Raw genomic sequence first — 27916 nt, 5'->3', positions numbered from 1 at the left:
CACAAACGATAATAATACAGCTTAACTGTTTAAAAGACTTATTGGTAGAAACCCATTTAGACCACGCAGGACTACTCGCTGTCCTACGGCATGCGCTTTTGCGCTTTGCAGTTGCCAAGTCGCTTTTTGCTGCAGATTCCTTCAGTCCCTTGACCTGCTCCCATTCTACTCTATGCCTGCTTTGTCCCCAAGATGAGCTCCACCAAAAAAAGATACTCAAAGGTAGGTGCTTAACGTAATCTCTGCGGCTGGAATTGGAGCGGCACACTTTGGTCCGCCAACGGGACGACTGCCACGACCGTCATTCGCCCGGGCAGCCGGGGTGAAAAAGGGCCCGTGCGGCCCGCTCAGAGGCGGAGCCTGGCTTACGGAAGTGAAGAGCAACCCGGAAACGTTGCCGCGGCCCAGGCTCAGTTGTTGTGGTTGGGGTTGTTCGCACCGTCGTCGCTCGGGCCCTCGGGCAAGTGCCCGTCGTTTCTGAGGAGAAGCTGCCGAGGCCAGGCTGTCGCCATCATGCACGACGCCTTCGAGCCGGTGCTGATCTTGGAAAAACTGCCGCTGCAGATCGACTGCTTGGCGGCTTGGGGTGAGTGCAGGGCGCCACTCCGGATTCGCCCCCCACTCCGCCCTTGTCTCCTCTCATATTTCAGTGACATTGGGGTCGGGTCACAACCACAAGCTCTTATAATACCGGGGTTCGTTTTCTACTGCCTCCCCCCCTTCCCTCCTACCGCCACGTTGAACGAAATAATTAAACATATGTCCCAGTAAGTGCTAAATCTTGTCAGTTTCCTCGCTCGTTGATAGATGGTGCTGGGAAAACTTGAGCGCTTTGCCTTTTGTGAATTTTTTTAAACGTGACTCTCACGTGAGTCATGAGAAGTTAAAACTGCGTGTCTGTCCCAGCCAGGCTAGGCCGATGTTGGTCTAGAAAGAAAGAAGTAAGCTCAAATGCAAACATCCCAGGGGCTGGGATGATTTTCGGTTTCTGTTTCGCAGGGTTGCTGTTATGGGGGTTCAATAGAGAAGTGTCCATGTTATCTCATTGGGGAGAAAAGCGGCATTCACATTTAATAAATCAATATGAATGCTGGAATGCTTGTGTGTTTTATGGTTTTTCTACACTTATTTTAATAAAGTGTAATGGGGTATGCAACTTGTAGTTTGTATTTTCTTCCTCTCTGGGAATAGTGAAATTCCCAGAAATTACACATTTCAAATATTGTACTGTATAACATTCTCAAATGCTTTCCAATACTCAAAAAAACCCTATAATGTTTGATTATAAAAAACCCACATTAAAGTTCATTTATAGAGCCATGAAGAGGTTTGTCATATTTAGTTCTAGAATAAGGTTCTGCACAGGCTTTCCTGGGAATAAAGGCAATTTGACTTGGTAATATGGGTAGGATTGCCTTGTAAATTTGGCTTTAGAAAATATATGTTTACTTGAAAATTATTTTTATTGAAATATTTGTAAAACTGAATTTCTTAGGAAAAAATAGAATATTACTGGTGCAAACTAAATGTTTTCTCATTTGTAGAAGAATGGCTCCTAGTTGGGACTAAACAAGGACATCTTCTACTTTACAGAATTCGAAAAGAAACTGGTAAGTTTGTAATGATTTACTATACTTTCGCATATTAACCAAATAATAACAGCTAAGGATAGTTGAGAGCCATCTGTTACTTCATTGTTTTTTAGGGCAGATTCATACAAGATAGGCCCTGTACGTAGCTAGACAGAATATATGCCAACAACCAGAAACTTGTTTTAGCATTACGCTGGCTGGTTTATGTATAGTGCTAATTTATGTTTTTTTGTTTAGATTTAGTGTGTTACATGAACTCCACCATTTTGCTTTGCAAGTTGTGTGAATCCTTCCAGTTAAAGCTTATTTGAGAAATAAATTTAATATTATTTATAATCCAATCGCTGTGGATAAAACTTAATAAAGAATTTGACTTGACTTGAAATATCCTATGGTAGAGGACAGGAAGACCTGGAAGAATGTTGTCCATGGGGTCGCGATGGGTCGGACACGACTTCGCAATTAACAACAACAACAACAAATGTTCCTTGTAGCATGTTTAATTCCATGCAAAATTTCATTATATTTTAGAATTAGGTGAAACATATTTTAAATAGCCAATCAGATTCATACTTGATTCCTTTGCCTTGAAACTAGTTTGTAAAATATGAAATTAGAATAGAAATATGTATGAGTTACAGTTGTTAAAAAATTCTCTCCCTTAAATCAACATTCGAACTAGTTGAAATCAACTCATTCGAACTAGTTGAATTAGATCTTCATTATATGATCATGGCTGATTTGGGTCATTATATGATCATGGCTGATTTGGGTCAGCCCTGTCCCATATAAATCTCACAAACGTGGGAATCCCCTCATCACAGTAACATTCTTATCACATAGACTATAAATGTTATCTTGTAAAAAGTAACTTTTAACGTCTGTCCATTAGTCTGAAAAGATTGCAGAATTATGTCTCAATTTCTGGGACTCCCTGAATTCACAGAAAAAAAGGTTGTCTTGAAATGAAAATTAATAGTGGAATCTTCCTAAAATTGGATAGTCAGTAGTGATTTTTTGATAACTGGATATGCTGTAATGTGCAGAACAATTTTTTTTTGCAATCTTCAAATGAAGTTGTGAGACTTGCACCTCCTCTAATCTCAGTTCAAAAGTTTATATGACATTATTCCTTAACTGATAAATGCAGATTGATTATTTAGTTATAATATATCTTATCTAAATCCATATATTGTTTGATAGGTTGCAATAGGTTTGAAGTCATATTAGAAAAATCAAACAAGAACTTCTCCAAGAAAATACAGCAGGTAGGTGTGGCAAATTCAGATTCAACTAAAATTGTTAATTTCTGTGAAACCTCGGCTTCATTTTAATAGGTTGGTGGGATTGGAAATGGGTGGACAATTGATTCTGGCTTCTAGAATATTTTAATTATTTTCATATTTGATTTACATTATTGTTATGGGTGATAAATGTGTTCATGATTGCTGTCCCATAATAAGAAATATGTTTATTCTCCATCCACATTGATAAATATTTTGGAAGATAAGATTAAGCTCTCATTTATTTGAGTTATTAAGTAAAAAGGAAAATGGTAAGTATTCATTTTGGAAGAAAAGGGAGTTAGCATTTCTTTATTTTTAAAATGTGTGGTGACTTGTCAAAACATGCCTGTCGTATCACTTTAAATTTCATTGGAATATACTATATTCAAGTTGCAACAAAACAGTAGAAATAAAAAAATGGCAAAAATGTCCAAAATGAGAACAGAATATCATCTTAAACACTTTGGAAAAAAGCACCAGCTCTTTATTTTGGAATATGACTTTTAAAAAAATTAAAAATAGTGCTATTAAAATGGAATGGAAGAAACTCATGTTATCTTTGTACCATGTGTAATTCAGGAAGTTAATGTATTACCTTTATTACCATTATTAGTTTTCATTAACCAACTGCGATTGGGACCAGCAATTCAATTCCTAAGTGATGTGGTTATAATACTGTTCCCAACTTATAATATCAGTTCATTCAGACATTTATAAATTGTATATGGTATGTATTATTATGGAATTTAAATATTTTTCTAGTTAGTGTAATTGTTAAATCATACAATTATGTTTGTTATGGGGCATAAAAAACCCTGTTAATAGAGGGTTACAAATTAGTTTATTTCATCAGATATTCTATAATTTTCACTGAAGCGTTACCTTACTGGAGATGAGGATCTGCTTATAAATCAATTGCATTTTATAGTCCTTTGGGGCAAATTAACTTTGAACAAACTTAAAGTTTATTTACAAGATTTTTATTTTTAACAGATCTATGTTGTTTCCCAGTTCAAAATTTTGGTCAGCCTATTAGGTAAGTGAAATAATTGTTCAGATTAAATTTTGTTTTGAAACAAGGCATGGCAGCCATTACAAGACTACGGGACTTCTTTGCTAAATCTTGAATTTATTTCTGAGTTGGCAATGCGTGAATTTGTTCTGTTAACCTGAATTTCAGTGTTTTGCTTTACTTCTGATCTTAATTCTTATTTTAATTTTTTTAAGGCCACATTAATTTTTAAAAAACACTTTATGTTTTGTTATCTTCTTTAACCATTATTTAAGTTTACAAATTTTACATTGTCTATTACTCTTACTATGGAGATTCTTTGAGACTCAGAATCATTGCAGAATCAACAAACTGGAGATATTTGTAAATTTCCCATTTTATTTGAAAATAAAATAATGCTTGCGGCATTATTCATTATGAGAAAGTTGTAGAGATTTCAGTAGCAGCATGTGTATAGCTTAATTTAAGCAGTAATTTATGTTTTTTGTCCCAAACAGAAAACAACATTTATGTTCACGATCTGTTGACTTTTCAACAGATTACAACAGTTTCTAAGGCAAAAGGTGCCACTCTCTTTACTTGTGATCTGAAGGTACGTAATGAAAAGAGGATCCAGGCTTGCGTTCTTTTTTTTAATACTTTATTAATTTTTAACAATTACAATCTTTAGTGCTTAGTAAACAACGTGTTGTCTAGGTTCACATATTTAACATTAACTACTTCAGTATCAATTAGTTCAATACTGCACAATCCAGTGTTTTTTCCTCCTTTTTTCCCGGTTTTCATTTTTCCAACACTATGCAAATATATTTCTTGTTACTATTAATACATACAAAATTGAATATAAACATCCTCATCATATTTTCTAGTATTATACAGATAACAATAATATCAGTTTATAACCTTTTTTCTAACCAATTTATATTTAAAATGTATTTGCAATTAAAATCTCTTTATTAAATTAATATCCTGTTTTTCATGTTCTTATTTAAGTTTAATTTTCCATCAGTATTTGGAGTATCTTTGTCAGTTATAGTTTTCTCAAGATTAGTTACAGTTATATAGCTAAGAGTTTCATTTATAGAAGCCATCTTCGTATTTTCATATTTCCCATATCAAAAAAGAGGTGCTATTTTAGTTATAAATCATATCTTATTATAAAAATCTAATTATATCTAAGGGTTATCCATTTTTAAAATCATATTCAAACAAATATTTAAACATATAATGTTCCCTCTGGTAAGACAAAGCTTCTGTTTTTTAAGTCTAATTCTAGCTTTCTTCCTTTGCCAAATAGCTTTCCAGGCCACGGCAATTAAATCGCCAAAGACTTTTTCTCTATTTTTGTGAAAGTTGCTTGGAATGAGAAAGGCAATTTATGTAAGGTATTTTTGAGGGGGAATTCCGCCCATTGCTTGCCTTGAACATTTGGTGTGTTAGATTAATGTTCATTATTACCTGATGAATATTCAGGGTGGGTGGGGGAGATGCGATCATTCACTACTTCTGAAAATCACATTTTAAAGATCGTACTTAAAATACAGTCACTTACTGACTGCAATTGGAACCAGCAGTTCTGTTGGGTCTACTGAGAAATGGGTTTTATTACAGCCTGTTTTTAGGGAGGGAAAAAGCCAATCAAGGAAAGAATGACAATAAGGCCTGCTCAGGTCCATTAGAAACAAGTCAAAAACATGAGATTGCATAGACAGTGGAGTTACATAATACACTAATGAGGCTTGTTTATTTGTAGCACAAATTGAGGGAATGCAACCATAGTAATTTGCAAACCACAGTTTACTGCTTAGCATACTGCAGGACAGCTATTATGGTTTACTCAATAAGCCATATTTAAGAAAACAATGGTGTAACATTGTGTGTGAGCAGAGTTTAATATTGTGTTTTCCAGCTTTGATACTTAAAGAGAAATTTCTTTTTACAGCACTCTGATACTGGAGAAGAGGTCCTAAGAATGTGTGTGGCAGTGAGAAAGAAGTTACAACTGTTTTATTGGAAGGACCGAAAATTCCATGAGCTGCAGGTCCAGTATTATTTATTATTTCTATTTATCAAATTTAGGTACTGTTCATCACACTCTCATTAGCATTCTGTCATTCATGTTAAAGTATAGGTTTTGGTTCAAAAGTGTCATTGATTTGAAAGTGTCATTGATTTTCTATTCAAAAAACATTTTCAAAAATAATTTGAGTGATTTAGTTCTTAAACCCAATTTAACAGTTACTTAGCTTCTCTTTCAGAGTTTATTTGGTGAAGTATAACATTGATTAAGAAAGAACTAAAAACAAAGATAGAATTCTACAAAACTCAGGGAGATGATGATAATAATAGTTGGAAGGGACCTTGGAGGTCATCTAGTCTAACCTCCTGCTCAAGCAGGAAACCCTATACCATTTCAGACAAATGGCTGTCCAGTCTCTTCTTAAAAACTTCCAGTGTTGGAGCATTCACATATATATTGATGATGTCAGGTTTTTTTAATAAAAGAAATAGCAGTGCTTAAAATAGCTTTTTAAAAAATTAAGATCTTATGATCTGTCTTTAATTTTAAACTATAGAATATAATGGAGCAAAAATTAATTTTAAAGGTACGTTGCTGGTGGTTGTCATCATAGTTTCTATGAATCATGGGCTATGGCCATGTTAAACATATACTTCTCAAGATATTTAAAAACACTGGATTTTCAGCAGAAGGAAACAGTTTTACAGAGAAATAGGATTTGGGTTTCAAGGACTTGGGAAATGTCCATTTATCTCTCCTTACTAACATTCCCCAAATTTAGGAAACTTTTTTTTTCTGGGCCAAGGCACAATGTTTAATATCTGGGCAATACTATTGAGAAGATATTTTAAAATCCCATTTGAGAAATGTATTTGCTTGGTTGGAACTGGAGATGTTGAAAAACCCCCAACTGTATTATTTTACCAACTGTAGGAAGGTTCATAACATCTATAATATGCCTCTTTTACATTGGTCCTTCGGTATCCTGACCATACTTATATATCCATCCTTGTTTGTAAATAATTTGTATTTCAGACCATAGCAAAATACTGCTCAGCAGCCATGAAAATCAAGCATCAATTACTGACAGTTCTAACATGCTTTTTATATCAATATGTCAATTGCCTGTATTACTTCGCTTTTTCTTGTTTTTAATTGTTTTCAAAGGTACCATTTATCCCTGATCTTTAGAGTAGTAAAGATTCATTCAGATGTCTTTAATTTTTTAATTTTTTCCTATGTTTTTTATTTTCTGGGAGTTCTTTTTCCTAGAATTAATTATGGAGATTGTGCTTAGGAACATCCTTTATATATATAGAGAGAAAATATCCAGCTTCCTTAATTGTACCTAATTAGATATTTTTTCTTCTTGATCTCCAGGGAGATTTCAGTGTGCCAGATGTACCTAAGTCGATGGCATGGTGCAAAGATTCAATCTGTGTTGGTTTCAAAAGGGATTATTATCTAATAAAGGTAAAAAGAAATAATTTAGACTAAGATGGAAAATACTGATTTTTCTGGATACTGTATGCAGGAGAAATGAATGATTGGAGCATGAATTATGAATTCACAGTTCCTGTACTAAATGTGACTACATAGAGTGAGCTTTCTTAGAAAATAGGCACTTTATTATGCTATACATTTACTATGACATCAGTGGTAGAAGTTGACTGTTGTTTGGGAAATCTTTAAACAATTTGGCTGTGCTTTGATGAAATAAGCTTTGATGAATACCAGACAGTGGAACAGCTCTTTAATAATAATGAGGAGTAATTTGGTAATGTCTTTTTTAATGATATGACCAGTTTTTTTTTATTAATTCACAGGTAGATGGGAAGGGATCAATTAAGGAACTATTCCCTACAGGAAAGCAGCTTGAGCCATTAGTAGTCCCATTAGCAGATGGAAAAGTTGTTGTAGGCCAAGATGATCTAACTGTTGTGTTGAATGAAGAAGGAGTCTGTACACAGAAATGTGCCTTCAACTGGACAGATATCCCAATAGCCATGGGTAAGAATAAGTAAAATTAAAAATTCTTAGCTCTAAAGAGAAAATGTGTTACACACAGAAAATATAATACACCTTGATTTTTAAATGAATAATGACATTTGACTACATGAGATGATAGTTATCTTTCTGTTGTATTGATAAAATGCCAGTTTATAGATAGATAGTGTTTATCTGTAATCCAGGTTTGTGAGTCCAGAGCAGCTTTGTTTTCCCTACTGTTTGAATAATAATTTTCTTTGCTCAAATTTTAATTTATTACTATATAAAAACCAACAATTTGTAGATAGTAATAAATTTTGGCATGTATTCTCATTCTTTAAACAACAGTCATCATATTACAATTTTGTGAATATCTACCCAAAGTGAAATATTAAAGGAACCCATGGATAAGGGATCCATCAGCATTGATATCAGCTTTTTTTTTTTGTATATTTGAGGAATCTGGTAAATATAGAAAATAAACACTTGTTGAATTATTTTTTTCTTAAATTCATAGAAATTATATTTAATATTTTAAATATACTTTATAATTCTACTAACTAAAATGCATTCTGGTAATGGTAATTCAGGAGGTTTATTTGAAGCCAATGCATCCAGGCCAAACAAGTATAGGAGATGTTTAATTGAGTATACTGTCATCCCATATTTTACACATCTTAAATGCATCCTGTAATAAATCAGTTGGCTTTGTGATAAGCCGATTTGACGTATTAATGACATTAATGATTCATGCCTTTCAAGAAAAAGAAAGGTTTACCAGCTCTTTTAAAATCTGTATTTTCCCAGAGTAAATGTTAGTTTTGTGAATAATAAAGGTGGAATTTTATCAACATCTTCTAAAGTTTCCTTGTGGACTTTAATGCTGCATAGAATTGTGTTTAAAAGTAGAGCCAAGCTACTTCAGCAAGGTTGCATAATACATTTTTAGTTAGGATCATAATGGACTGTTGAGTATGAATTCTGTGGAACTACTTAATGGTTGATAAATGACATTCCACTTACAATAGCCCTTATGTAAAGAATGCTAAATCAGTACCACATATTAATCCAATTGAGAAAAAATTGAGAAAAGTCCATGCTTTGGCAAAATTTTCTTTCAAGAATTTCTAATGTAACATGTCCAAAGGTTTCTCTATATCAGGGGTCTTCAAAATTGGCCTTTTAATGACTTGTGGACGTCAACTCCCAGAATTCCTCAGCTAGGCACGCTGGCTGAGGAATTCTGGGAGTTGAAATCCATAAGTCATAAAAGGGCCAAGTTTGAAGACGCCTGCTCTATATCCTATTAATCTGCTGATTACAGGATTTCTGAATGTATAGCCAAAGATAACCAGTTAGTAAGCTAACAATATCAGGTATTTAACAACCTATAATAAATCAGACTGTGCAGCCTGAATAATTAAATAATTTTTCATTTGTTGTGTGGTTTGATGGTTAATAAATTAGGTGAGAATTGGAGACTCAGATTTTAGTTTAGCCTCGGCCATGGATATTCATGGGGTGACTATGGACCTGTCACTCCTTTTGTCCCATTCTATTCCACAGAGTTGTTGTGGGGAAAAAGAGGAGGAATGAGGGGAATGGCTAATCCCTTAAGTTCTAGGAGGAAAGACAACGTATAATTCTATTAAATAAATATTGTAATTGGTATACCAGAAACCCAGTGACATTAGCAGTCTCTTTTGAATCCAAGAACTACAATGGTTTGAGTTGAGGTTATGTTGTTTTCATAAAGAACAATAGTGTTAGAAAGAGAAATGATTACAAAGCCAAGGGGCATAAAGGAAGGAATAAAACATTTGCTACTCTTGCATAGAAAGTTGTTTAGGTCTGTAGGCTGTTGCCGACTATTTCGTTTCCATAATAGAACATCAGACTCCATACGTGATTGCAGTATTGCCAAGATATGTAGAGATTCGTACATTTGAGCCCCGTCTCCTGGTTCAGAGTATTGAACTGCAGCGGCCACGCTTCATTACTTCTGGAGGGTAGGAAAGTTTTAATTAATCCACTTCGTTCCTGTTTGCATATAAAATATTGTTGAACTATTTTAGAGTTGTTGAGCAAAGGGGTGAGCCCTTTAGTTTTATTAAGGTACATTGCTAACTGTATCTTTTTCCTTATTTTAGTCCTAATATTGTATATGTGGCCAGCAATCATTTTGTTTGGCGCCTCATTCCAGTTTCCATTGCAACCCAGATCCAGCAACTCCTCCAAGATAAACAGTTTGAATTGGCTTTGCAATTGGCGGTAAGTGAAAGGTTAAATATATTTTCAGCCTATAGTTGGGGTCCTGTGTCATACTAAACCATAGTGAGGTATCAGTTATATTTGGTTTAGTATGATGTGTGAACCTAGCTAACTGTGTTTTAAATAACTAACTGGGACCCACAAAGCCATAAATTAGTATGTTGACAGAAGTTGAGTGACTCTGTGACAAATAATTACATTTATAAGCTGCTATCTAGTAAAAGTGGTTTTTCAAGACTAAATTATTTGATAATTAGGCATATGATGAGTAAATGCAGACTATAATGCTTATCCTCTAAACCTGTAAAATTGGTTTAATTTTTATGAAGATGTTGTTCTTTAAAGTCATTGTGTCAACAGGTTGATTATAACAAGCTTTGGTTGTAACATACTGGAGATGAACAAATCAGGGATTACTTCATTAAATAAGAAAGTGTTACATTTTGGGAACAAATCACAATATGAAGCTTGCTTTGAAGTCTATAACCATAGTCTTTAAATTTGGAACAAAATTAAAATAAAATAATTTGGTGGAAGATTTAATTAGTTTGTCTTCTTATGCAAAGTAAGCAACTCGTGTGGGATAAAAAATGTTTATTAATCTGATTGTTCTTACCTATGAAGAGGGCTACAAAAACACTTAAATGATAGTTAATACCGGTATCTCTTGTTTGCGAGAATCAATCATGAGCTCTTCTTTATGCCAAAAGTACATAACTTTTTGGAAATAACAGTATCACTTGCCTTACATTGATTTAAATCATGTTAATATTATTGCTCCTCATGTATTTCATATTTTTTCTCCTGTCACATTAGTTTATAGCTTAGCAGTAATGTTGGGAAGGGTTTGGAGAGCTGTCTTCAAGGCTTTGGAATGTAGTTATATGCAATTCGGGGACTGGAGATTGCATACTAAGAACAGTAACTAAGTTATGTCACTGTTTCATCCATTTGCTGCAGTTTTATTTTTGAATGCACTGGTTTTCTGTACTTCTTATTTAAGTCTTCTATATATTACTCAGATATTTATTATGGTCTCTGTTCATGGACTACAAATGTGACAATGAAGTTAAAATACTCAAGAAATGTACTTGTGTTCTTGTTCTTGAATAGCATAACTGAGATAGAAATATATTTCCTGGCTTGCATGAACAATTTTTCCCACAAGTATATTCAATTATATTTTTTCATTATCAAGGATCAATTTCCTTAAGAGCCAGTATGCTATTTCTAAAGGTTTGCCTTTTTAATTCTTTATTCATTGTTTTTCTTTTTACTTCAGAGTTTATGGTGAATAAAGTATTTTTTTTTTTGCTTTTATTTAAACTTGTTAGGATATGAAAGATGATTCTGACAATGAAAAACAACAACAGATTCATCATATTAAGAATCTTTATGCCTTCAACCTGTTCTGCCAAAAGCGCTTTGATGAATCAATGCAAGTCTTTGCTAAACTTGGGACAGGTAGATTTTCATGTTTTAACTACTATGTTTATATTGCCTACAATTTTGATATGCATTCTCTCAACCCCCTCACTCAAGTTATTAATTAAAATGTTGAAGAACACAAAACTCATGATTAAACTTATTGAAATTCACTTGATATTTCTTTCCAGTTTAATGGACACTATGATTTTCAAGCCAGCTATGTATCTATTCATGTCGTTGAATCCATAATATTTTACTACTGATACATATCTTAGTCAATTTAGTTTCTTTATGGTAAAAGAAAGTTAAAGAGATAAGTACTGTGAATTTAAATTTAAATTTGTTACATTTTGCATTTATGTTGAAAATATTTTGACCTACCACACATGTGGTTTTTTTCCCCCAGATCCTACTCATGTGATAGGTCTCTACCCTGAACTGTTGCCCAGTGATTACAAAAAACAGCTCCAGTATCCAAATGCAGTGCCAAGTCTCTCTGCAGCAGAGCTGGAGAAAGCACACCTAGCACTTATAGACTACCTAACTCACGTAAGCATTTAACTTTTTATTGTGCTTTCCAAATGGCTCCTTATGTTGGAGACCACTTCTGGATTTGTTTAACAAGTATAGAATGTCATGTTCTTGTTTTAGTTAGTGGATTTAAGGGAGGGCAAGTTAATGATCTGCTGGTTAAGTTAGAGCTTTGATATGAGATGTCATCGTGTTAAGAAAATGAAATTGCAGCTTCTCTGAATGAGGAACTTTCACTGTCTTGTTCTATATCAGACATGTCAAACTCGCAACATCACGTGACATCGCACAACGTATTGGCACTGTTTTGCCATTGCCGGCAGTGGGGTGGGTGCGGCTTCCACGTGATGCGTCCAGCTTGCAGGCCAGCAGTTTGACACCCCTGCTCTATATAGTGCAGAAGTGAGTCCCTGTCTCGAGAAGCTTGCAGACAAGATTTTGGCCATATGTAGAGAGAAGAGAGTCAAGTGTAACAAAACAATGGAAAAAGAAGACAGAGAGATCTGAGTAATAAGAATTAAAGAGTACAGAAAAACTAGAAGAATGAGGCTTCATTGGTTTTTATCTGCAGTAATGTGGGCAGGGTGAAGCCTTACTTTATTTCCTCTTTACAGAAAAGAAGTCAATTAGTGAAGAAGTTGTATGATTCTGACCATCAGTCCACTACATCTCCCCTCATGGAGGGAACCCCTACCATAAAATCCAAAAAGAAATTGATACAGATAATTGACACTACCCTGTTGAAATGTTTCCTCCATGTGAGTACTCTTCATCTTTTGAACTGGAAATTCAGAGCAGAAGTGAAGTGTAAATTTATAGTGAAATACCAATTGGGTTTTAGAAAGATCTTACATACAGGCAAATATGGAGGAAGGAGACTGCTTTAGAAATGTCTTTCTTTTTTAGTTAATTCCAAACAAATATTTTGTCTTTAGGGGAAATTCTAAAACAAAACATGGTCAAATATTGTTTGCATTAAAGTGCTGATGGGGTTCCAGGTCTAATATTGAACTAAAAAAATCTTCTTCTTCTCCCTGATGGAATTGATACTAAAAATCATTTTAAAGTACAATCTGGAGGAGAGTGAAGAGTCTCATGAAATCTAATGGACAGTTCCCTTAAAATAATTAAAATCAGAAAATACATTTAATTGTGCTAAAACATTGTTCAGATCATTAATACATATATCTAGCTTTGCTTTTTAAATTAGTAATTTTATTAAAAATTAAAATGACAATGATAAAATTAATACAAACTAAAAACAAAAATAAAGAGATGCAAATAAAAACTATAGAAAAAAATATAAAAAGAAAGGAAAAAATAAGAATACAGTAAAGAAAAAGAAAAATATATAAAGAAATGACTTCCTCTTCATCACAATTATAACCCATTTTACTAATTTATCACTGTCTCTTAAAATACAAAGAATCTTTTTTCTCATATTCCATCTCTTATTTATAAACAACTTCTTAATAATCTTGTCATGTTACACCTGATCACAAAAGTCCATTGAGGGTTACCAGAGTTAACAACATAAATACTTTAACCTTGATCAAATAAACCAACTTCATATCACTCCTTTGTAGTTTTAATAGTTTTGATATTTAGTTTCTTCAAATTATGCCCTAAAAATTTCTTTTCATTTTTTTCTTTGTCCATTTTCATAAAATTCTTCAAAGCATAAACAAGCTTCTTGTAAATCTAATATAGAAAGACTATCCATGCTTGTCTCTTGATTTGTTATTTGTATATCATTTTAATTATTAAGAAATCAGCCAGGTTCTTTTGTATGTGCAATATAGCATCTTTTCCATAACAGTTTTGTAGCTTGTCATTTTAAAATTCATTTTCACATCAGTCTTGACCTTGTCTGGTAAAACTTGTTCCTCTTCCATAACGTCTTTTAAACACAGTCTGTCTATAGAGGCAGACACTCTTTAAAATTAAATTCTGAGTCTGTTATTCAAAAATATCATTCAATATGTCAAATATTGTACTATTTTGTATATTTGTATTCTGTATAGTAAGTCAAATTTAGGTGTTCTCCACCTTTAAATATAATCTTTATTTCCTTTAGTTCGCTCTAGTTTTCAACCTTTAAAGTCCCATCTTAACAATTTTTAAAATAATTCAAAACAAAAGTATTTTCCCACAGGAAAGTTTCTTATAATATTGCAGTCTCTTCAAAGGGAACACCTGTACGGAGCACTTGTGGATGATCTCATGTCTTATCGGGAGAGTAATTACAAAGAGCCAATCTATTTCTTTTAACAGAGGAGTCTTCAGTTTGACCCTTTTTCCCTGGAAGTCCTCATTAGCTTTAGTTGTGAAGTCAAGAGGATTTGCTACCTTCATTCCTAGTGAAAATAACTATTATATGCCTTGCAACTTTTAAGTTGCATAAGTTAATAGGCAAGAGGACATTGTAGGTTTGTGATAGTACCTTAATGTTATTGAAACTGCATATAGTAGAATTTTTAGAAGGGAGAAGGGTAAATTGCCATTCAATTTCTATTAATAGGCTAATCTCATTAATTGCAAAATAGTTTCATTATCTCATTTCCTTGATTCACATTTCATTTTGATTATGCGTATTTGTTTCTGATTCCGTTAAATTGCTTCTTATTACAGACAAATGTAGCCTTAGTGGCACCATTATTGAGACTGGAGAATAATCATTGCCATATTGAGGAAAGTGAGCACGTGCTCAAGAAAGCTCACAAATACAGTGAATTAATCATACTATATGAAAAGAAAGGTCTCCATGAAAAGGGTAAGTACTGAGAGAGGGAAGAAGGGGTTTCCATGTCACTTTAAGCTATTCATTTTTGGTAGTATAATGTACGATGGGCAATTTTTTCAAATGAGGGAGCTAGCAAGTGAGATCAGTATTTTTTGATGGGAAAGGGCTGTAGAGATTGCAGTGTGATATTCATGCTGGGCTACATAGTTTATAGTACAGCATTCTTAGATTTATCACCAGAGTGAAAATGACATCTGGCATGCATATTTATGTTCAGATGTTGTAAATGGCCCTCAAAGCAGCCATGTTGAACCTTGAAAAGGATTCCACACTATAATGCTTTGAACAGCAAGTTTGGAAGGATACGTCACAGAATAGTCCTCCAAGTAGTTTTGCACAATCCTACTGTTTAACTTTAAAGATAATGAAATAGAGTTCTGTTTTGCCGAAGCCTTGCAGGTGCTAGTGGATCAGTCCAAGAAAGCTAATTCTCCTTTGAAGGGCCATGAAAGAACTGTTCAGTATTTACAACATTTAGGTGAGTAAAGTCAATTTAATTTCTTTGTAGTTGGTGTTGTGGTATATTGTATTATATATCCAGAAAGATGGTTAATAGTTATCATAAAAACAAACAAAAATGTAAGGATTAGATTTATTCCCATCATAACAATGTTTACATTTACTTTCTAAAATAAGAAATTAGATTGAGAAGTTAATGTTTACATGAACATGAGTTTCAGTGTGGAAAAAAGCAAAATTTACAAGCAAAGGTACAAATACAGATTAGGTGAGATCTGGCATAAAAACAGTAACTGTGAGAGGGACCTTGGAGTCCTAGTGGACGATCACTTAACCATGAGCCAGCAATGTGCAGCAGCAGCCAAAAAAGCTAATACAATCCTGGGTTGTATAAACAGAGGCATTGAATCAAGATCACGCGAGGTATTAGTACCGCTTTATAAAACCCTAGTAAGACCACACCTGGAATACTGCAGCCAATTTTGGTGACCATATCACAAAAAAGATGTTGAGAGTTTGGAAAAAATCCAGAGAAGAGCAATTGAGATGATTAAAGGCCTGGAAACTAAAACATATGAACGGCTGCAGGACTTGGGTTTGGTTAGTCTAAAGAAAAGAAATAGGGGAGGCATGATAGCAGTATTTCAGTACTTGAGGGGCTGCCACAAAGGAGTCACGTTATTCACCAAAGCATCAGAGGGCAGGACGAGAAACAATGGTTGGAAACTGAACAAAGAGAGAAGCAACCTAGAATTAAGGAGAAACTTCCTGATGGTGAGGACAATTAATCAGTGGAACAGTTTGCCTTCAGAAATCATGGGTGCTCCATATAAATCGTGGGTGGCTATATAAAGCAATTAAAATAAATAGATCCAGTTTCTTCCAAAGAGAGAAATGCAGTGCTTCAAATGCCCTGGAGAGTCTAGTGTGGAAGCAAAGAAATCAATAAGCTGGAAACTGGACTATTTCTGTCTCTTACCAAACATAGTTGCTGTCACAACAGAGGGCTCCTTTTTAATTCCCAAAATCAGTATCTGTTGAACTATACATTTTGTCTGGAACAGCCCTTCTTCACCAGCACATCTGAGAAAACAAAGATGGTGTTTTAATTATTAAAATGCCTGCTTGTTCTGGCAGTCAACCAAAGCTCCAGAGGGTAGGACAAGAAACAATGGTTGGAAACTGGTCAAAGAGAGAAGCAACCTGGAAATAAGGAGAAACTTCCTGGCAGTGGGAACAGCTTGCCCCCAGAAATCATAGGCGTTCCACCACTGGAGATTTTCAAGAAGAAGCCAGACAGTCACTTGTCTGAGATGGTATAGGTTCTTCTGCTTGAGCGGGGGGCTGGACTAGAAGACCTCCAATGTCCCTTCCAGCTCTATTCTATTCAAAGAATAGCATTTCCCCCCCTCAAAAATGTAAGTGAACTTTTTCCTAAAAAATGTCCACCCAGCTCCAACGACCAACCATCAAACTCAGAGAGCTCCAAGGATGCCACAAAAGTATGTTTGGCAGGAGTTTTTATAGCATCTCCAGAAATGGTGGTGATAATCATGGTATGTGTAGCAGTAAGAAAGCTGTGACCTAAAAATCAGGAGTGGAGGGGAGAATATAAAACTCCCTTGGATCTGGCAGAGTTTGTATGCTCTGGGTCCTTTCAGTTAAGCAACGCCATCTTTCCAGGCCCTAGAAACGCACCTTCTCTGTCATGCAAATATACTGCCAAAAAAAGGCCTTGAGCTTCAAAGAGACCCTGCTTTGATGAACTTGCTAATATAGGAGGGCTGGATAGTTCCTTTCTCAATTCTGAAGATTCCATACTCTAACAGCTAAATTTTGATGCTAAAGTTAATGAAAGAAAGTATCTGTGAATCTTGCTTTCTTGATCGTCCTCTGCAGTTAAGAAGCTTGCTGGTGTGTGTATATGTTCCCCCCCCTCTTTAAAAAAAGATGCGTTAAAAAAGTGTGTCTAGTCACTTGCACCATATTCTATCATTGTGATATCTTTGTAGTTATTTAATTTGACTTCTTTGTTTTGTACTGTAGGAACAGAGAACTTGAATTTAATATTTTCCTATTCGGTTTGGGTACTTAGGGATTTCCCAGAAGATGGATTAAAAGTAAGTATACTTGGATACGTTTAAAAACAGAGAGGAGAAAGGGCTCTCTTCACTGACCATTGTGATAGTAAAGCAAATAGTCTTAGGCAGGTTGCAGCCAGTTTGACTAATATTCCTAAAGCTATTAAATAGGTTAAGGATTACTTGTAATTATTATGACTATATACTCCACATGGGGATTACTATGAATAACAATTTATCCTTGAAGATAAATTATAAATGATATTGTAAACTGTCTAATAAGAATGAAACATCTGTTCAGTAGGCGGTACAATTTCAACTCTGTAGCATCTAATTGTCTGAGCTCATTCAGAATATTTGCAGAATTAATCTCAGGTTTTAACAGAATGACTTACTTTTCTATATATACTAAATTTGGATTACATTATTGACAATAAAAAGAAACTAAAGAACTATATAAAAAGTCTCAAGACTTTTTCAAGTAGAAAGGTCACTTGTAATTTGGGGACAAGATGGATTTTGTTTAAAACAAATGCTTTGTGTTCCAATATGCTAATTTCCCATTCTTTTATATTAAAATTATTTATTAAAGCAATTTTGATAGAGATTTTAACAGAGCTAAAAATGTGATGGTGGATATACTGTTACCTCCAGGCTCTATATTAAGGCCCTAAGATTATAAATAATAGTCAACTCCATAATAGCAAATCAGGTTTTAATAAGAAACACAAAGCAAATGATGGATTGATTGGAAAAATATTGATTAGTCTTTGTGAGGGTTAAAGAAAACTTAATTGTATATATTTGATCAGAGGGTATTGTATATTTCTTTTATTTGTTACTACTTCTGGTTCTAGAAGCTCAAGGTGGCTTAAATAACATTCCCTCCTTCCTGTTTTTGCCTAGCTTAACAGTCCCGTGGGGCAGGTTGAGTTGAAAGATAGTGACTGCCCCAGAGTCACCCAGTGAACTTTCAGGGTTAGGGTAAGCTAACGTAGCATCCCAAGTCTTATCCCAGTATGGTAGCTCTTATAATGGTCTTATTATTTGAACTTTAATAAAATCAGAATAAGTATGCAAATATCAGCTTTGGCAATTCAACCATTTGTTTGGCAGATATTTACAGAAGATCTTCCTGAGGTAGAATCCCTCCCGCGAAAAAGGATTCTGAACTTCTTATTAGAGAATTTTAAAAACCTCGCTATTCCTTACTTGGTAAGAACTAAAGTAATAATCTACTTTTTAAAATCTCATACTTTATTTCTCATACTATCTAAATTATTTACAAAAGAAGTAATTTTAGTCATCTTTTTTAAATTGAAAAATAGTTTGTAATAGTTAATTAAGGAAATATATAGTCATTTTGAATTCTGATAATTAAATTTTGAAATATTACAAAATTCTAGAGATACATAGCATTTATTTATTTTATTTATTTATGAGACTTATATACCGCTTTAAGTGCAAGCACTCTCTAAGCGGGGTACACCAGTAAGCAATGTATTATATATATTTACATTGCCCCCAACAATCTGGGTCCTCATTTTACCTACCCCGGAAGGATGGAAGGCTGAGTCAACCTTGAAGCATTAACTTTTATATTTGGGATATGTACATATATTTCCAGGAGCATGTAATTGATATCTGGACAGAGTCTGGTGCAGAGTTTCACAATTGTCTGATTCAGCTCTACTGTGAGAAAGTCCAAGCCCTAATGAAGGAATATCTCACTTCTTTCCCTCCAGGTATTTTCACCCATTATTTATATTATTATGCATATCCAGAAGCAAGAGTAGAGTTGCAGGGATTGTTGCAGAGGGGAGCCCCAAGAATTATTCTGCAGTTTACGGGAAGCATTGTTTGGGTTGCTCACTTAAATAAGAGAACATTTTTGGGAGATCTACAGAAACATTAACTTTATATTGATCATTTTCAGTCAAGGAAGAAAAATGTTTATGTGCCTTTTAGTAGAATATTACAGAGAGCCAAACATAAAGAACAACAGTAAGACATCATTCTTTTCTGATAGATGAAACACCAGTGCCAGCTGGAGAGGAAGATGGGGAGCTTGGAGAGTATCGGAAAAAACTTCTTTGCTTTCTCGAGAGTTCCAGTTATTACAATGCTGAGCAACTCATCAGTGACTTCCCCTTTGATGGTAAGTAGTAATCGCCATGCTGTGCAACATTTACAGTATTTCAGGGAATTTTTTTTAGTGTTTAACTAAGAGAATTCCCATGTATGTCTTTATCAGCCTGTTATTTAAGAGCTGTTCTATAAAAAACCGTAGGCTTTGGTCTGCATTGACAACAGAAAAGTCCCTGCAATCTTTGATTAAAAACCATATATGAAAAATGGCTCTATGGGGGATCACATTGGTGTGCAATAGAATAAACCAATGAATTTGTGTGTTGGAAATACATAGAATTGTCTGTCTGTCTAGCTAGCTAGCTAGCTATCATTTATATTATATTTTTTAATCCATGTTAGCCATGTTAGTTAGATTTGTCAGGTGGGCAACACTTGACAAAATTGATTTCAGGCACTAAAATAATGTAACTAGACATGTCTGTAAAATAATACTTTTCTGATCTATGATTGTAATAAAATATTTTGATTTAGTCAGTAGTCACTCCTGAACTTATATAAGCCTAGAAAAAGACAGGGTGGTTTTTAAAGATTTGAAGAGTGGTGTTTTGCAGAGCACCTCTTGAATGATTTGCACAGTCCCATAATTTAAACGGCAATGCATATTTAATTCCAACCACACCCACTGGTTCTTTCCTTCTTTCTTCTTTACCACTATACATATTCTTATAGACTGCTTTATAAATTTTATTGCCACTGAGTGCTACTTTTCTCCTCCTGCCCTTAGGTCTCCTAGAAGAACGCGCACTGCTCTTGGGACGGATGGGAAATCACGAGCAAGCTCTATTTATATATGTTCACATCCTGAAGGACACCAAGATAGCTGAAACGTACAAGCGCACTTTGTAATCTTTGAAACCGATAACCATCAACCTCTTGGCAATTATTATTAGTCCATCTTATTTTCAACTACATAGCCTCTCCACTTTATTGTTGATGCAAAACTAAATTTAAAGTTTATGTAACCACAACATATAATAATAGTTTCAGTGTCACTGTAATGAACAAGAATGTTTTGGTAATTTGGCAGTTTACTCCAACATAGTCTAGATCAGGGCGTTTCAACCTTTTCACCGATTGTACCACTTTTAGGATATGGCAGTATTTGAGTACCACCAGTCACCTAGCAAGGTGTCAAAAACTCGATGACCAAAAAAAAAAGAGGAAAAAAGTGATAAAGTACAGGTAGTCCTCGACTTACAACAGTTTGCTTAGTGACTTTTGAAGTTAAACGGCACTGAAAAAAGTGACTTATGACCATTTTTCACACTTATGACCATTGCAGCATCCCCAGGGTCACGTGATTTACATTTGGATGCTTGGCAACGGATTCATATTTACGATGCTCATAGTGTCCCAGGGTTATGTGATCCCCTTTAGCTCTCCTTGGCCAGGTTGCTCATGGTGGGGGCAGGAGGGCAAAGTGTGGGCCAGAGGGAGGCCCACTCCCTCTCCACAAGAGGAGACACGGCTTTGTAACCAAGGCATCCTCAATGATAGGATGGGAGGCCACCAGAATAGGCCAGGAGGAGGGGGCAAGGGGATGGCGAAAGGGCAGAAGGGCTGCTGTTGGCCAAGTGCTAAGGGAGAACTTTCCTCAGACTCTCCTTCCCTCTCATTCCAATTTCCTTCCTTCCTTCCTTCCTTCCTTCCTTCCTTCCTTCCTTCCTTCCTTCCTTCCTTCCTTCCTTCCTTCCTTCCTTCCTTCCTCCCTCCCTCCCTCCCTCCCTCCCTCCCTCCCTCCCTCCCTCCCTTTCTCATTCCCATCTTCCTTCTCTTTTCCCTCTCTGCTTCTCTCACAAAAAGCCTCTTCTCTCTTTCTCATGCACATTGTTGTTGTTGTTAATTGCGAAGTCGTGTCCGACCCGTCGCGACCCCATGGACAATCTCATGCACATATATCTCTCCAAATCCTTCCCTTTCTCATGCACACAAACCTCCCCAAAATCCTTTCCTCTCTTTCTCACTGCTTCTCTGACAAAAGCCCTTTCTCTTCTGACTCTTTCTCCGGAGTCTTTTTTTCTCTCCTCCCTCCCCTGCCAAAATTGCCTCCTTTTATATCTTTTCCTGTCTCTGGCCCCTCCTCCTTTTCTCTTCCTGGTGAGCCAGAAGTGCGGATCTTGGGGGCCTTTGTCTCGCCCCAGCAGCCTTGCAGCTCCTGAGGACTCTGTCACGGCAAGTCCTGCGCTGCGCCGCTTTGGCGCTTTGGCTCGTTCCCTGCCCCACTAGACTTGGCTAGGCGGGGCAGTGTTGTGTACCACCTGCCAGGTGCCAATGAACCACCGGTTGAAAAGCCCTGGTCTAGAAAGATTACAATTTGCATACAGTTTCAAAGAAGTGTAGCCAACTTCTGTGGTTTTGCTATCAATTTTTGTTGACACAAATTTGAAAGGGATTCCATGCAAGAAAGAATTATAGATAGATTCAAGTTAAAGTCTGAAATCATTGTTCAAGATTTCTGAAGACTTTAAAGAGAGTCAGTTGTGAGGCATGTCCACAACCTTTAAGAGATTTTGAACTTGTTTCTTTTGAAATCATGTTGGAACTTATAAGTCTTTGGTAAAATACATTCAGCAGAACTTACCAAATTTCTAATTTTATAAAATTAAATATTCTCCAATAACTTTTGTTTCTTCCAGAATAATCAGACATGTCCAGTGTTTTTGCCAAATGAGAAATCTGTTTGAATATCTTTAGCATTTGCTATCAACTGATTTATTAAAATTCAAAATATATAGTTCATAATATGCTGGGCTTCTATTCAGGTTTTGCACTGACTTTCTTGTTGATGTTGTTTTCAGTTATTGTCACAAACACTATGACCGAAACAAGGATGGCAGTACAGATGTGAGTAACTTGTTTTTCAACATTTTAAAGTTAATGCCCTGTGTTTAGCAAACACACTCTGACATTTACTACATAATTAGATGCAGATAATAGAAATGTTCTATTAAAAATAATAAATAGCCAGTGTGGGAATGGGGAGGAAGTAAGATCAGTACAAAATGAGAATGAATCTTTAAACCATTGTCCTTCCTACAGTACTAATTATAATAGCGCTAACTACTTTCCCACTTGTTATTGGGGAAGGAAGTAAAGTATTTGATCTATTGACATGTGATTTTGTTGGAATAAATTTGCAGATTGAGACTGAACTCACATTTGAAAGGCCATTATGCAACAATTAGGTAAAAGTAGTGAAATAGTGGAATGCTTAATTTAATTTGGCAAATCAGAGAATATAATTTTTCATTGGATTAAAAAGTTGCTCAAATGCTATAAAGAACAAAATAATGGATTGTTATTATTTGGTTAGCTGCTTTTTTATATTGGTATTTAAGGTCAAATCTAGAAGCCAGTGTAGTTTATAAGATCAATGTTACATATCCCAGGCTATCTCTGTAAGTTCCTAGCAACTATGTTCTGCATTAACATTCTTCATAAACAGTTCCATGTAGAATGTTAGGCCATAGTTATTTTCCTCCTCAGTTCTGTTTTGGCAGAACTATCTCAGTCTACTGAATGAAACCACTGGTTTCACACACTTTAAGCTAGGAGTGCTTATGGCTATATGGAACCAATTAGCATCCATTTTACAGCCGACAGAGTGGTAGCTGAAATTGTCAAACTTTTTTTTCATTCTGGCAGTTTGGGACAGATATATTTCTTTTCAGTGTTCATATACCAGCAGCTCATGAGGATGGTTTATCTTGTGTTACCTAAAATCATATTTTCACCCTATACTCTAGCTCCAGTTTTTATGCAAATGTATAGAATTACAGCTAGAATAGGTTTCCCTCTGTTGGAGAAAAACATACAGCAAGTTGTTTTGGAGGTTTTTTAAAAAAACAACAACAACACAGTGGTTTGTTCTGTGTGAAACAGGTATACTTGTCTCTGCTCCGAATGTATCTTTCACCACCGAGCGTTCATTGCTTGGGACCAATCAAGATGGAACTCTTAGAGCCCCAAGCCAATCTTCAAGCTGCATTGCAGGTTTTGGAACTTCATCACAGCAAATTGGACACTACTAAAGTAAGGTTTTCTTAACTGCTTTTTTAGATGGAAAGCATTTAAATTGTAGTGCTGCATAAAAAGAACGCTGTTCTAGTTGAAATGCTTACTCTCCATCTACAAGCACTCTCAAAGAGTGAAGGAGATTATGAAACATTCATTCTATTATCTCCAATCTATGGACATATGTAAGTTGAGACTGGAGATTTGTCCTATATTCATGAGCCTGCTTAGTATTAGTGTAAAATAAAATGGCAAGTATATAGTTTAAAAATTGGAACCATATTTTATTTGTTTGTTTGCAGAGTCTTTAGTGCGCTCCGAGCTTGGTTGTTTGCTTGCAGATGTTTCATTACTCAACTAAATAACATAATCAATGTGATGATGTTGTTACCTAGTTATATATTCTTTTATTTATATGCATATTTCTATCTTATCTTTGATTCTGGAAGAACTTCAACTGATGTGATTTCTTCTTCCATTATCTTTTTATTGTATTTCTAGGCAATAAATCTCCTTCCGGCCAATACTCAAATTAGTGAGATCCGAATATTCTTGGAAAAAGTCCTTGAAGAAAATGCCCAAAAGAAACGATTCAATCAGATACTTAAAAAGCTTCTCCACGCTGAATTCCTGCGAGTATGTGTCAGATTTTTTAAATTGATAACTTCTTGTTTCAGAGATCCCATATTCCCATACTAGTTAAAGGACCATATCTGTTTCTTTTTTTCTCAAATACTTTTGAAGGAATTATTCTTTTCTAAAATTATTCTTATTTTGCCAAAGGTGCAGGAAGAACGGATTTTACATCAGCAGGTGAAATGCATAATCACAGAAGAAAAAGTTTGTGGTGTGTGTAAAAAGAAGATTGGAAATAGGTGTGTGAAATTACTATTAAGAATTTAGAAGAAATTGGTTTCCTTATATGTAGTTTCATAACTGATCTTGTAAAATGTTAGTCTTTCTCACTTGGACGCGATATAGGATATACAGTAAGCCTTTTAAATTTAGTCACATATGAAAAATGTCATTTAAGAGAATGACTTAATAGCCTTAGATTTTATATCCTCTTTAAATGATGTTGATCCTTTAATGTTGAAATATATTTTATTTAAATAATTCTTTTCAAGATCTTATGGTTGCAAATCTCTATTTCTTATTTTATATCAGGAACATGCTTCCAATATGTTCAGATTTACAACCAAGTCATAAACAGGTGCTTATTCCAAGAAGTTTTTTGTAGATTACGCTATTAAAATGTTGTTGTATGAATCAGTTCCTTAATAAGCAGTACAGCTAGATTACATTCTCTGTTTATTCCCACATCCTGTTCTCATGTTCTATGGTAAAAGCTAAAGGCTCCTTCAGATCAATCTCATCTTCTGGTAACTTCTGGACATGTTCAGATAGAAATTTTGAGGCAACACTACAGAGCTGGTTTGCTGTTGGTTTCTGGGATGTTTTTTCAACTGGTGGTCTTCCCTCAAAATATTAACAAAGCACAACTTCGATTGGTTTTGGAGACCAGGCAGATCAGTCACATGCTACAATCTGTTTAGGCCATTATTATATAACTTAACATTTTTACTTTCAAAAAGGGTGCTAGTTTCACCACCATATTCTTTATTATTGGGCCGTTTATACATGGTAGGGTTTGCCTTCCTTCTGTGCCTTATAGACTGCAATTTTCATCTTGTGTTCAGTTTTTTTAAATCTGATTGTCCAGTTAGAAATCACTCTTATATCTTTCCATATTACCTTGTAGAGAGTCCTTCACAACTTTATAGCTTCTCACTTTGTGCATAATTTTATGAAATTGGCTATATTTGTCTGGGATACAAACTTTCTTCCAAATAGCTTTATAATGAAAAAGTAAAGCTGTTATTTGCAACAAAAGAAGGAAAGCACTATTGTACATAGTGCTTTTCATAAACACAAAGGGACAAACAAAGACACTGGAGTAAGGCATTTAAAATTTCAACAAAAGAGATATTATTGCAGATATACCCTTTGAAAAAAATTGATTTATGTAAGAAGTATCCATCATACATATGTAAAAATACAAGTCAAATTAGTGCTGTTTTATAAGGAGCATCAGAAATAATTAGCATAAAATATTGTATTTAAACTGATACACTGTTTTCTTTTCTGCTTATAGTGCCTTTGCCCGGTTCCCAAATGCAGTTGTTGTGCATTATTTCTGCTCCAAAGATGTTGGCTCAATGGATACCTGAAAGCATTGCCACGCATTACATGAACTCAGTGGTTATGATGGTCATATGGAAAGAGAAAGAACGTTTGATAAACAGTTTGATTTCTCTAAAGAATTTTCAGAGGCATGTTGCTTGCAAACAGCTTGAGCCCTCCATTGCTTTACTGGATGATTTCTAATTTGCCCAGTGTGGACTGAACAACAACAACAACAAAAAAAACCAGGTTTAAACTATAGTTAGATACACTTAGCGGCAGATTAACCTCATAGTTCTTCAGCTTGAGGAAGAATGCAAACTAAAAATTTAATGGGTTGCTGTTACCCTCCAGATTTATTGGAATTCCTATTCAAGGAAAAGTAATGCTGAACATTAATGATAGGAGCAAATAGCTCCTCATTCAAATCCAAGATGAGAAAAAATCTTATAATTTATCAGTGTTGTATTAAAATCTACTTTCATCAGCCATGTGGAGGCAGGTACTACCAAAAAGGCTGTACTTAGATTTTCTTTCCTTCTAATATTGGAAATAAGTAGGTACTGATAAGCAAATTTTGTATCTGAAGAGATGATCAGCAGTAATAGTTCCAAAGGAACTAATCTCATACAATATGATCAGAATTGGTATTTTTTAGTTTAGTTTTTTGAAAATACAAATGAGCTTACTATTTGCACTGTGTTTTGTCACTGACCTTATGAGCATAATGAAAATGGCAACAGTTTTTGAAGGAAAACTAGCACTTGCACTTTTACAGAAAAGAGAAAATAAGTGATCTTTTGAGATTTTAAAGAGGGCATGTTTTCATATTTCTGGAACATCTGATCTCTGTTTAAAAACAACATTGTACTGAAATGTTTAAGCCTTTTGTGCACTTCCCCCTTCAGGTAGAGCAGATGCTTATTTAATGTCAGTATTTTGAGTTTTTTATACTTGTTCGGATTGGTGCTCTTTAGTTCAGGGGTTCTCAATCTTGGCAACTTTAAGACTTGTGGACTTCAACTCCCAGAATTCCTCAGCCAACAAAGCTGGCTGAGGAATTCTGGGAGTTGAAGTCCACAAGTCTTAAAGTTGCCAAGGTTGAGAACCTCTGCTTTAGTTGCTTGATGTACGTAAATCACTTTTTGTGTTGGAAGAAACTGCTTACTGTTAACATACTGGAATTTAAATCTTTGTTGTGAAGGGGATAAGGATGTGAGTATTCACATAAAAATAAACCCAGAAGCATTAGTTCATTAGCTAAATGAGAAATTACTTCAACTTAGTTTGGTGTTGTTATTTTACTTTATTGTATTTTGTAAATTTGACAATGCAATTGAGGCATATGATCTATTTACTGATCTGGCCTAAAATGTAAAGATGGCCCAAAAAAGGGTGGTTAAGATTTTCTTTTTATAATGTTTGTTATGCTTGTAGTGCTTGTTATGGTTAGAAATGAATGAGGATAAATTTAGTACATAATACACTGCAAAAACAGCTTGGTGTTTTGTAATATTTATTTTCCTGATAACCTTTATTATATTTCCAATGGAGTTTATTCCAGAGAGCATATCTCTTTCTGATTATGTGCAGTTAATTGCATATTGCTGCTGGTTTTATGATTCATTCCTTTGTAAATTTAAGTACCATTTTCAACTGGTGTGTGTATGGAACAAAGTAATTCTCTTCTTCACATGGAAGAAATACAGTGCTATTGGATTTTGCACATTTATTCTCCAAAATCTTTATAAAGTAGGGCAGATAACTCTTTTTGGAGATTAAATGAAATATAACAGACAAAGGACAATTATTGCAAAACAAATTATGAGTCTTGCTGACCATTCTGACACACTTTAAATTGTGTTTGCTGCCAAGAAAATAGTGAGCCACTGTGGCTTCTGGTAAGTATTTTGCTTTTCCTTCACATCAAAGTTTTTATGTGCCTTGGTTCAGATTCCTGTATCTTTTGGAGGAGATGTTGCTTGTGTTTTTATTGCCTGCCGGTAACCTTGTATAAGAATATGGGACTCACCCATTGTACAGTGGGCTTCTTTAAAGCAATAAAGTATAACATTTTGAGGAATTGGCACTGCAA

At 34.8% G+C, this 27916-nt stretch overlaps 1 protein-coding gene across 3 annotated transcripts; it reads left to right on the top strand.

The window, feature by feature from the left end:
* Window positions 1–353: 353 nt before the first annotated feature.
* VPS39 (VPS39 subunit of HOPS complex) lies at window positions 354–27916 on the top strand. 3 transcript variants are annotated; one of them, XM_039326371.1, is made up of 25 exons: window positions 361–586; window positions 1545–1610; window positions 2796–2860; window positions 3872–3914; window positions 4388–4482; window positions 5833–5931; window positions 7291–7383; window positions 7737–7920; window positions 9788–9908; window positions 10050–10170; window positions 11505–11634; window positions 12005–12147; window positions 12744–12887; window positions 14761–14902; window positions 15324–15410; window positions 17438–17511; window positions 18589–18687; window positions 19100–19217; window positions 19502–19630; window positions 20348–20465; window positions 22422–22467; window positions 23506–23655; window positions 24139–24273; window positions 24421–24512; window positions 25793–27916. In XM_039326371.1, exons 1-25 carry the CDS (start codon window positions 514–516, stop codon window positions 25866–25868), a joined length of 2643 nt encoding a protein of 880 aa, XP_039182305.1. In that variant the 5' UTR covers window positions 361–513; the 3' UTR covers window positions 25869–27916. The 3 variants fall into 3 exon arrangements, with proteins under 3 accessions (XP_039182474.1, XP_039182305.1, XP_039182386.1); XM_039326452.1 differs by having other exon boundaries at window positions 364–586; window positions 20348–20450; XM_039326540.1 differs by lacking the exon at window positions 12744–12887 and having other exon boundaries at window positions 354–586.

The sequence above is a fragment of the Crotalus tigris genome, unplaced genomic scaffold (genome assembly GCF_016545835.1).
Source record: "Crotalus tigris isolate CLP2741 ecotype Arizona unplaced genomic scaffold, ASM1654583v1 scf7180000017545.3456711, whole genome shotgun sequence".
In the NCBI taxonomy this organism is placed as follows: domain Eukaryota; kingdom Metazoa; phylum Chordata; class Lepidosauria; order Squamata; family Viperidae; genus Crotalus; species Crotalus tigris.
The sequence above is the reverse complement of the archived record's forward strand: the minus strand, read 5'-3'. Positions and strand labels throughout refer to the sequence as shown.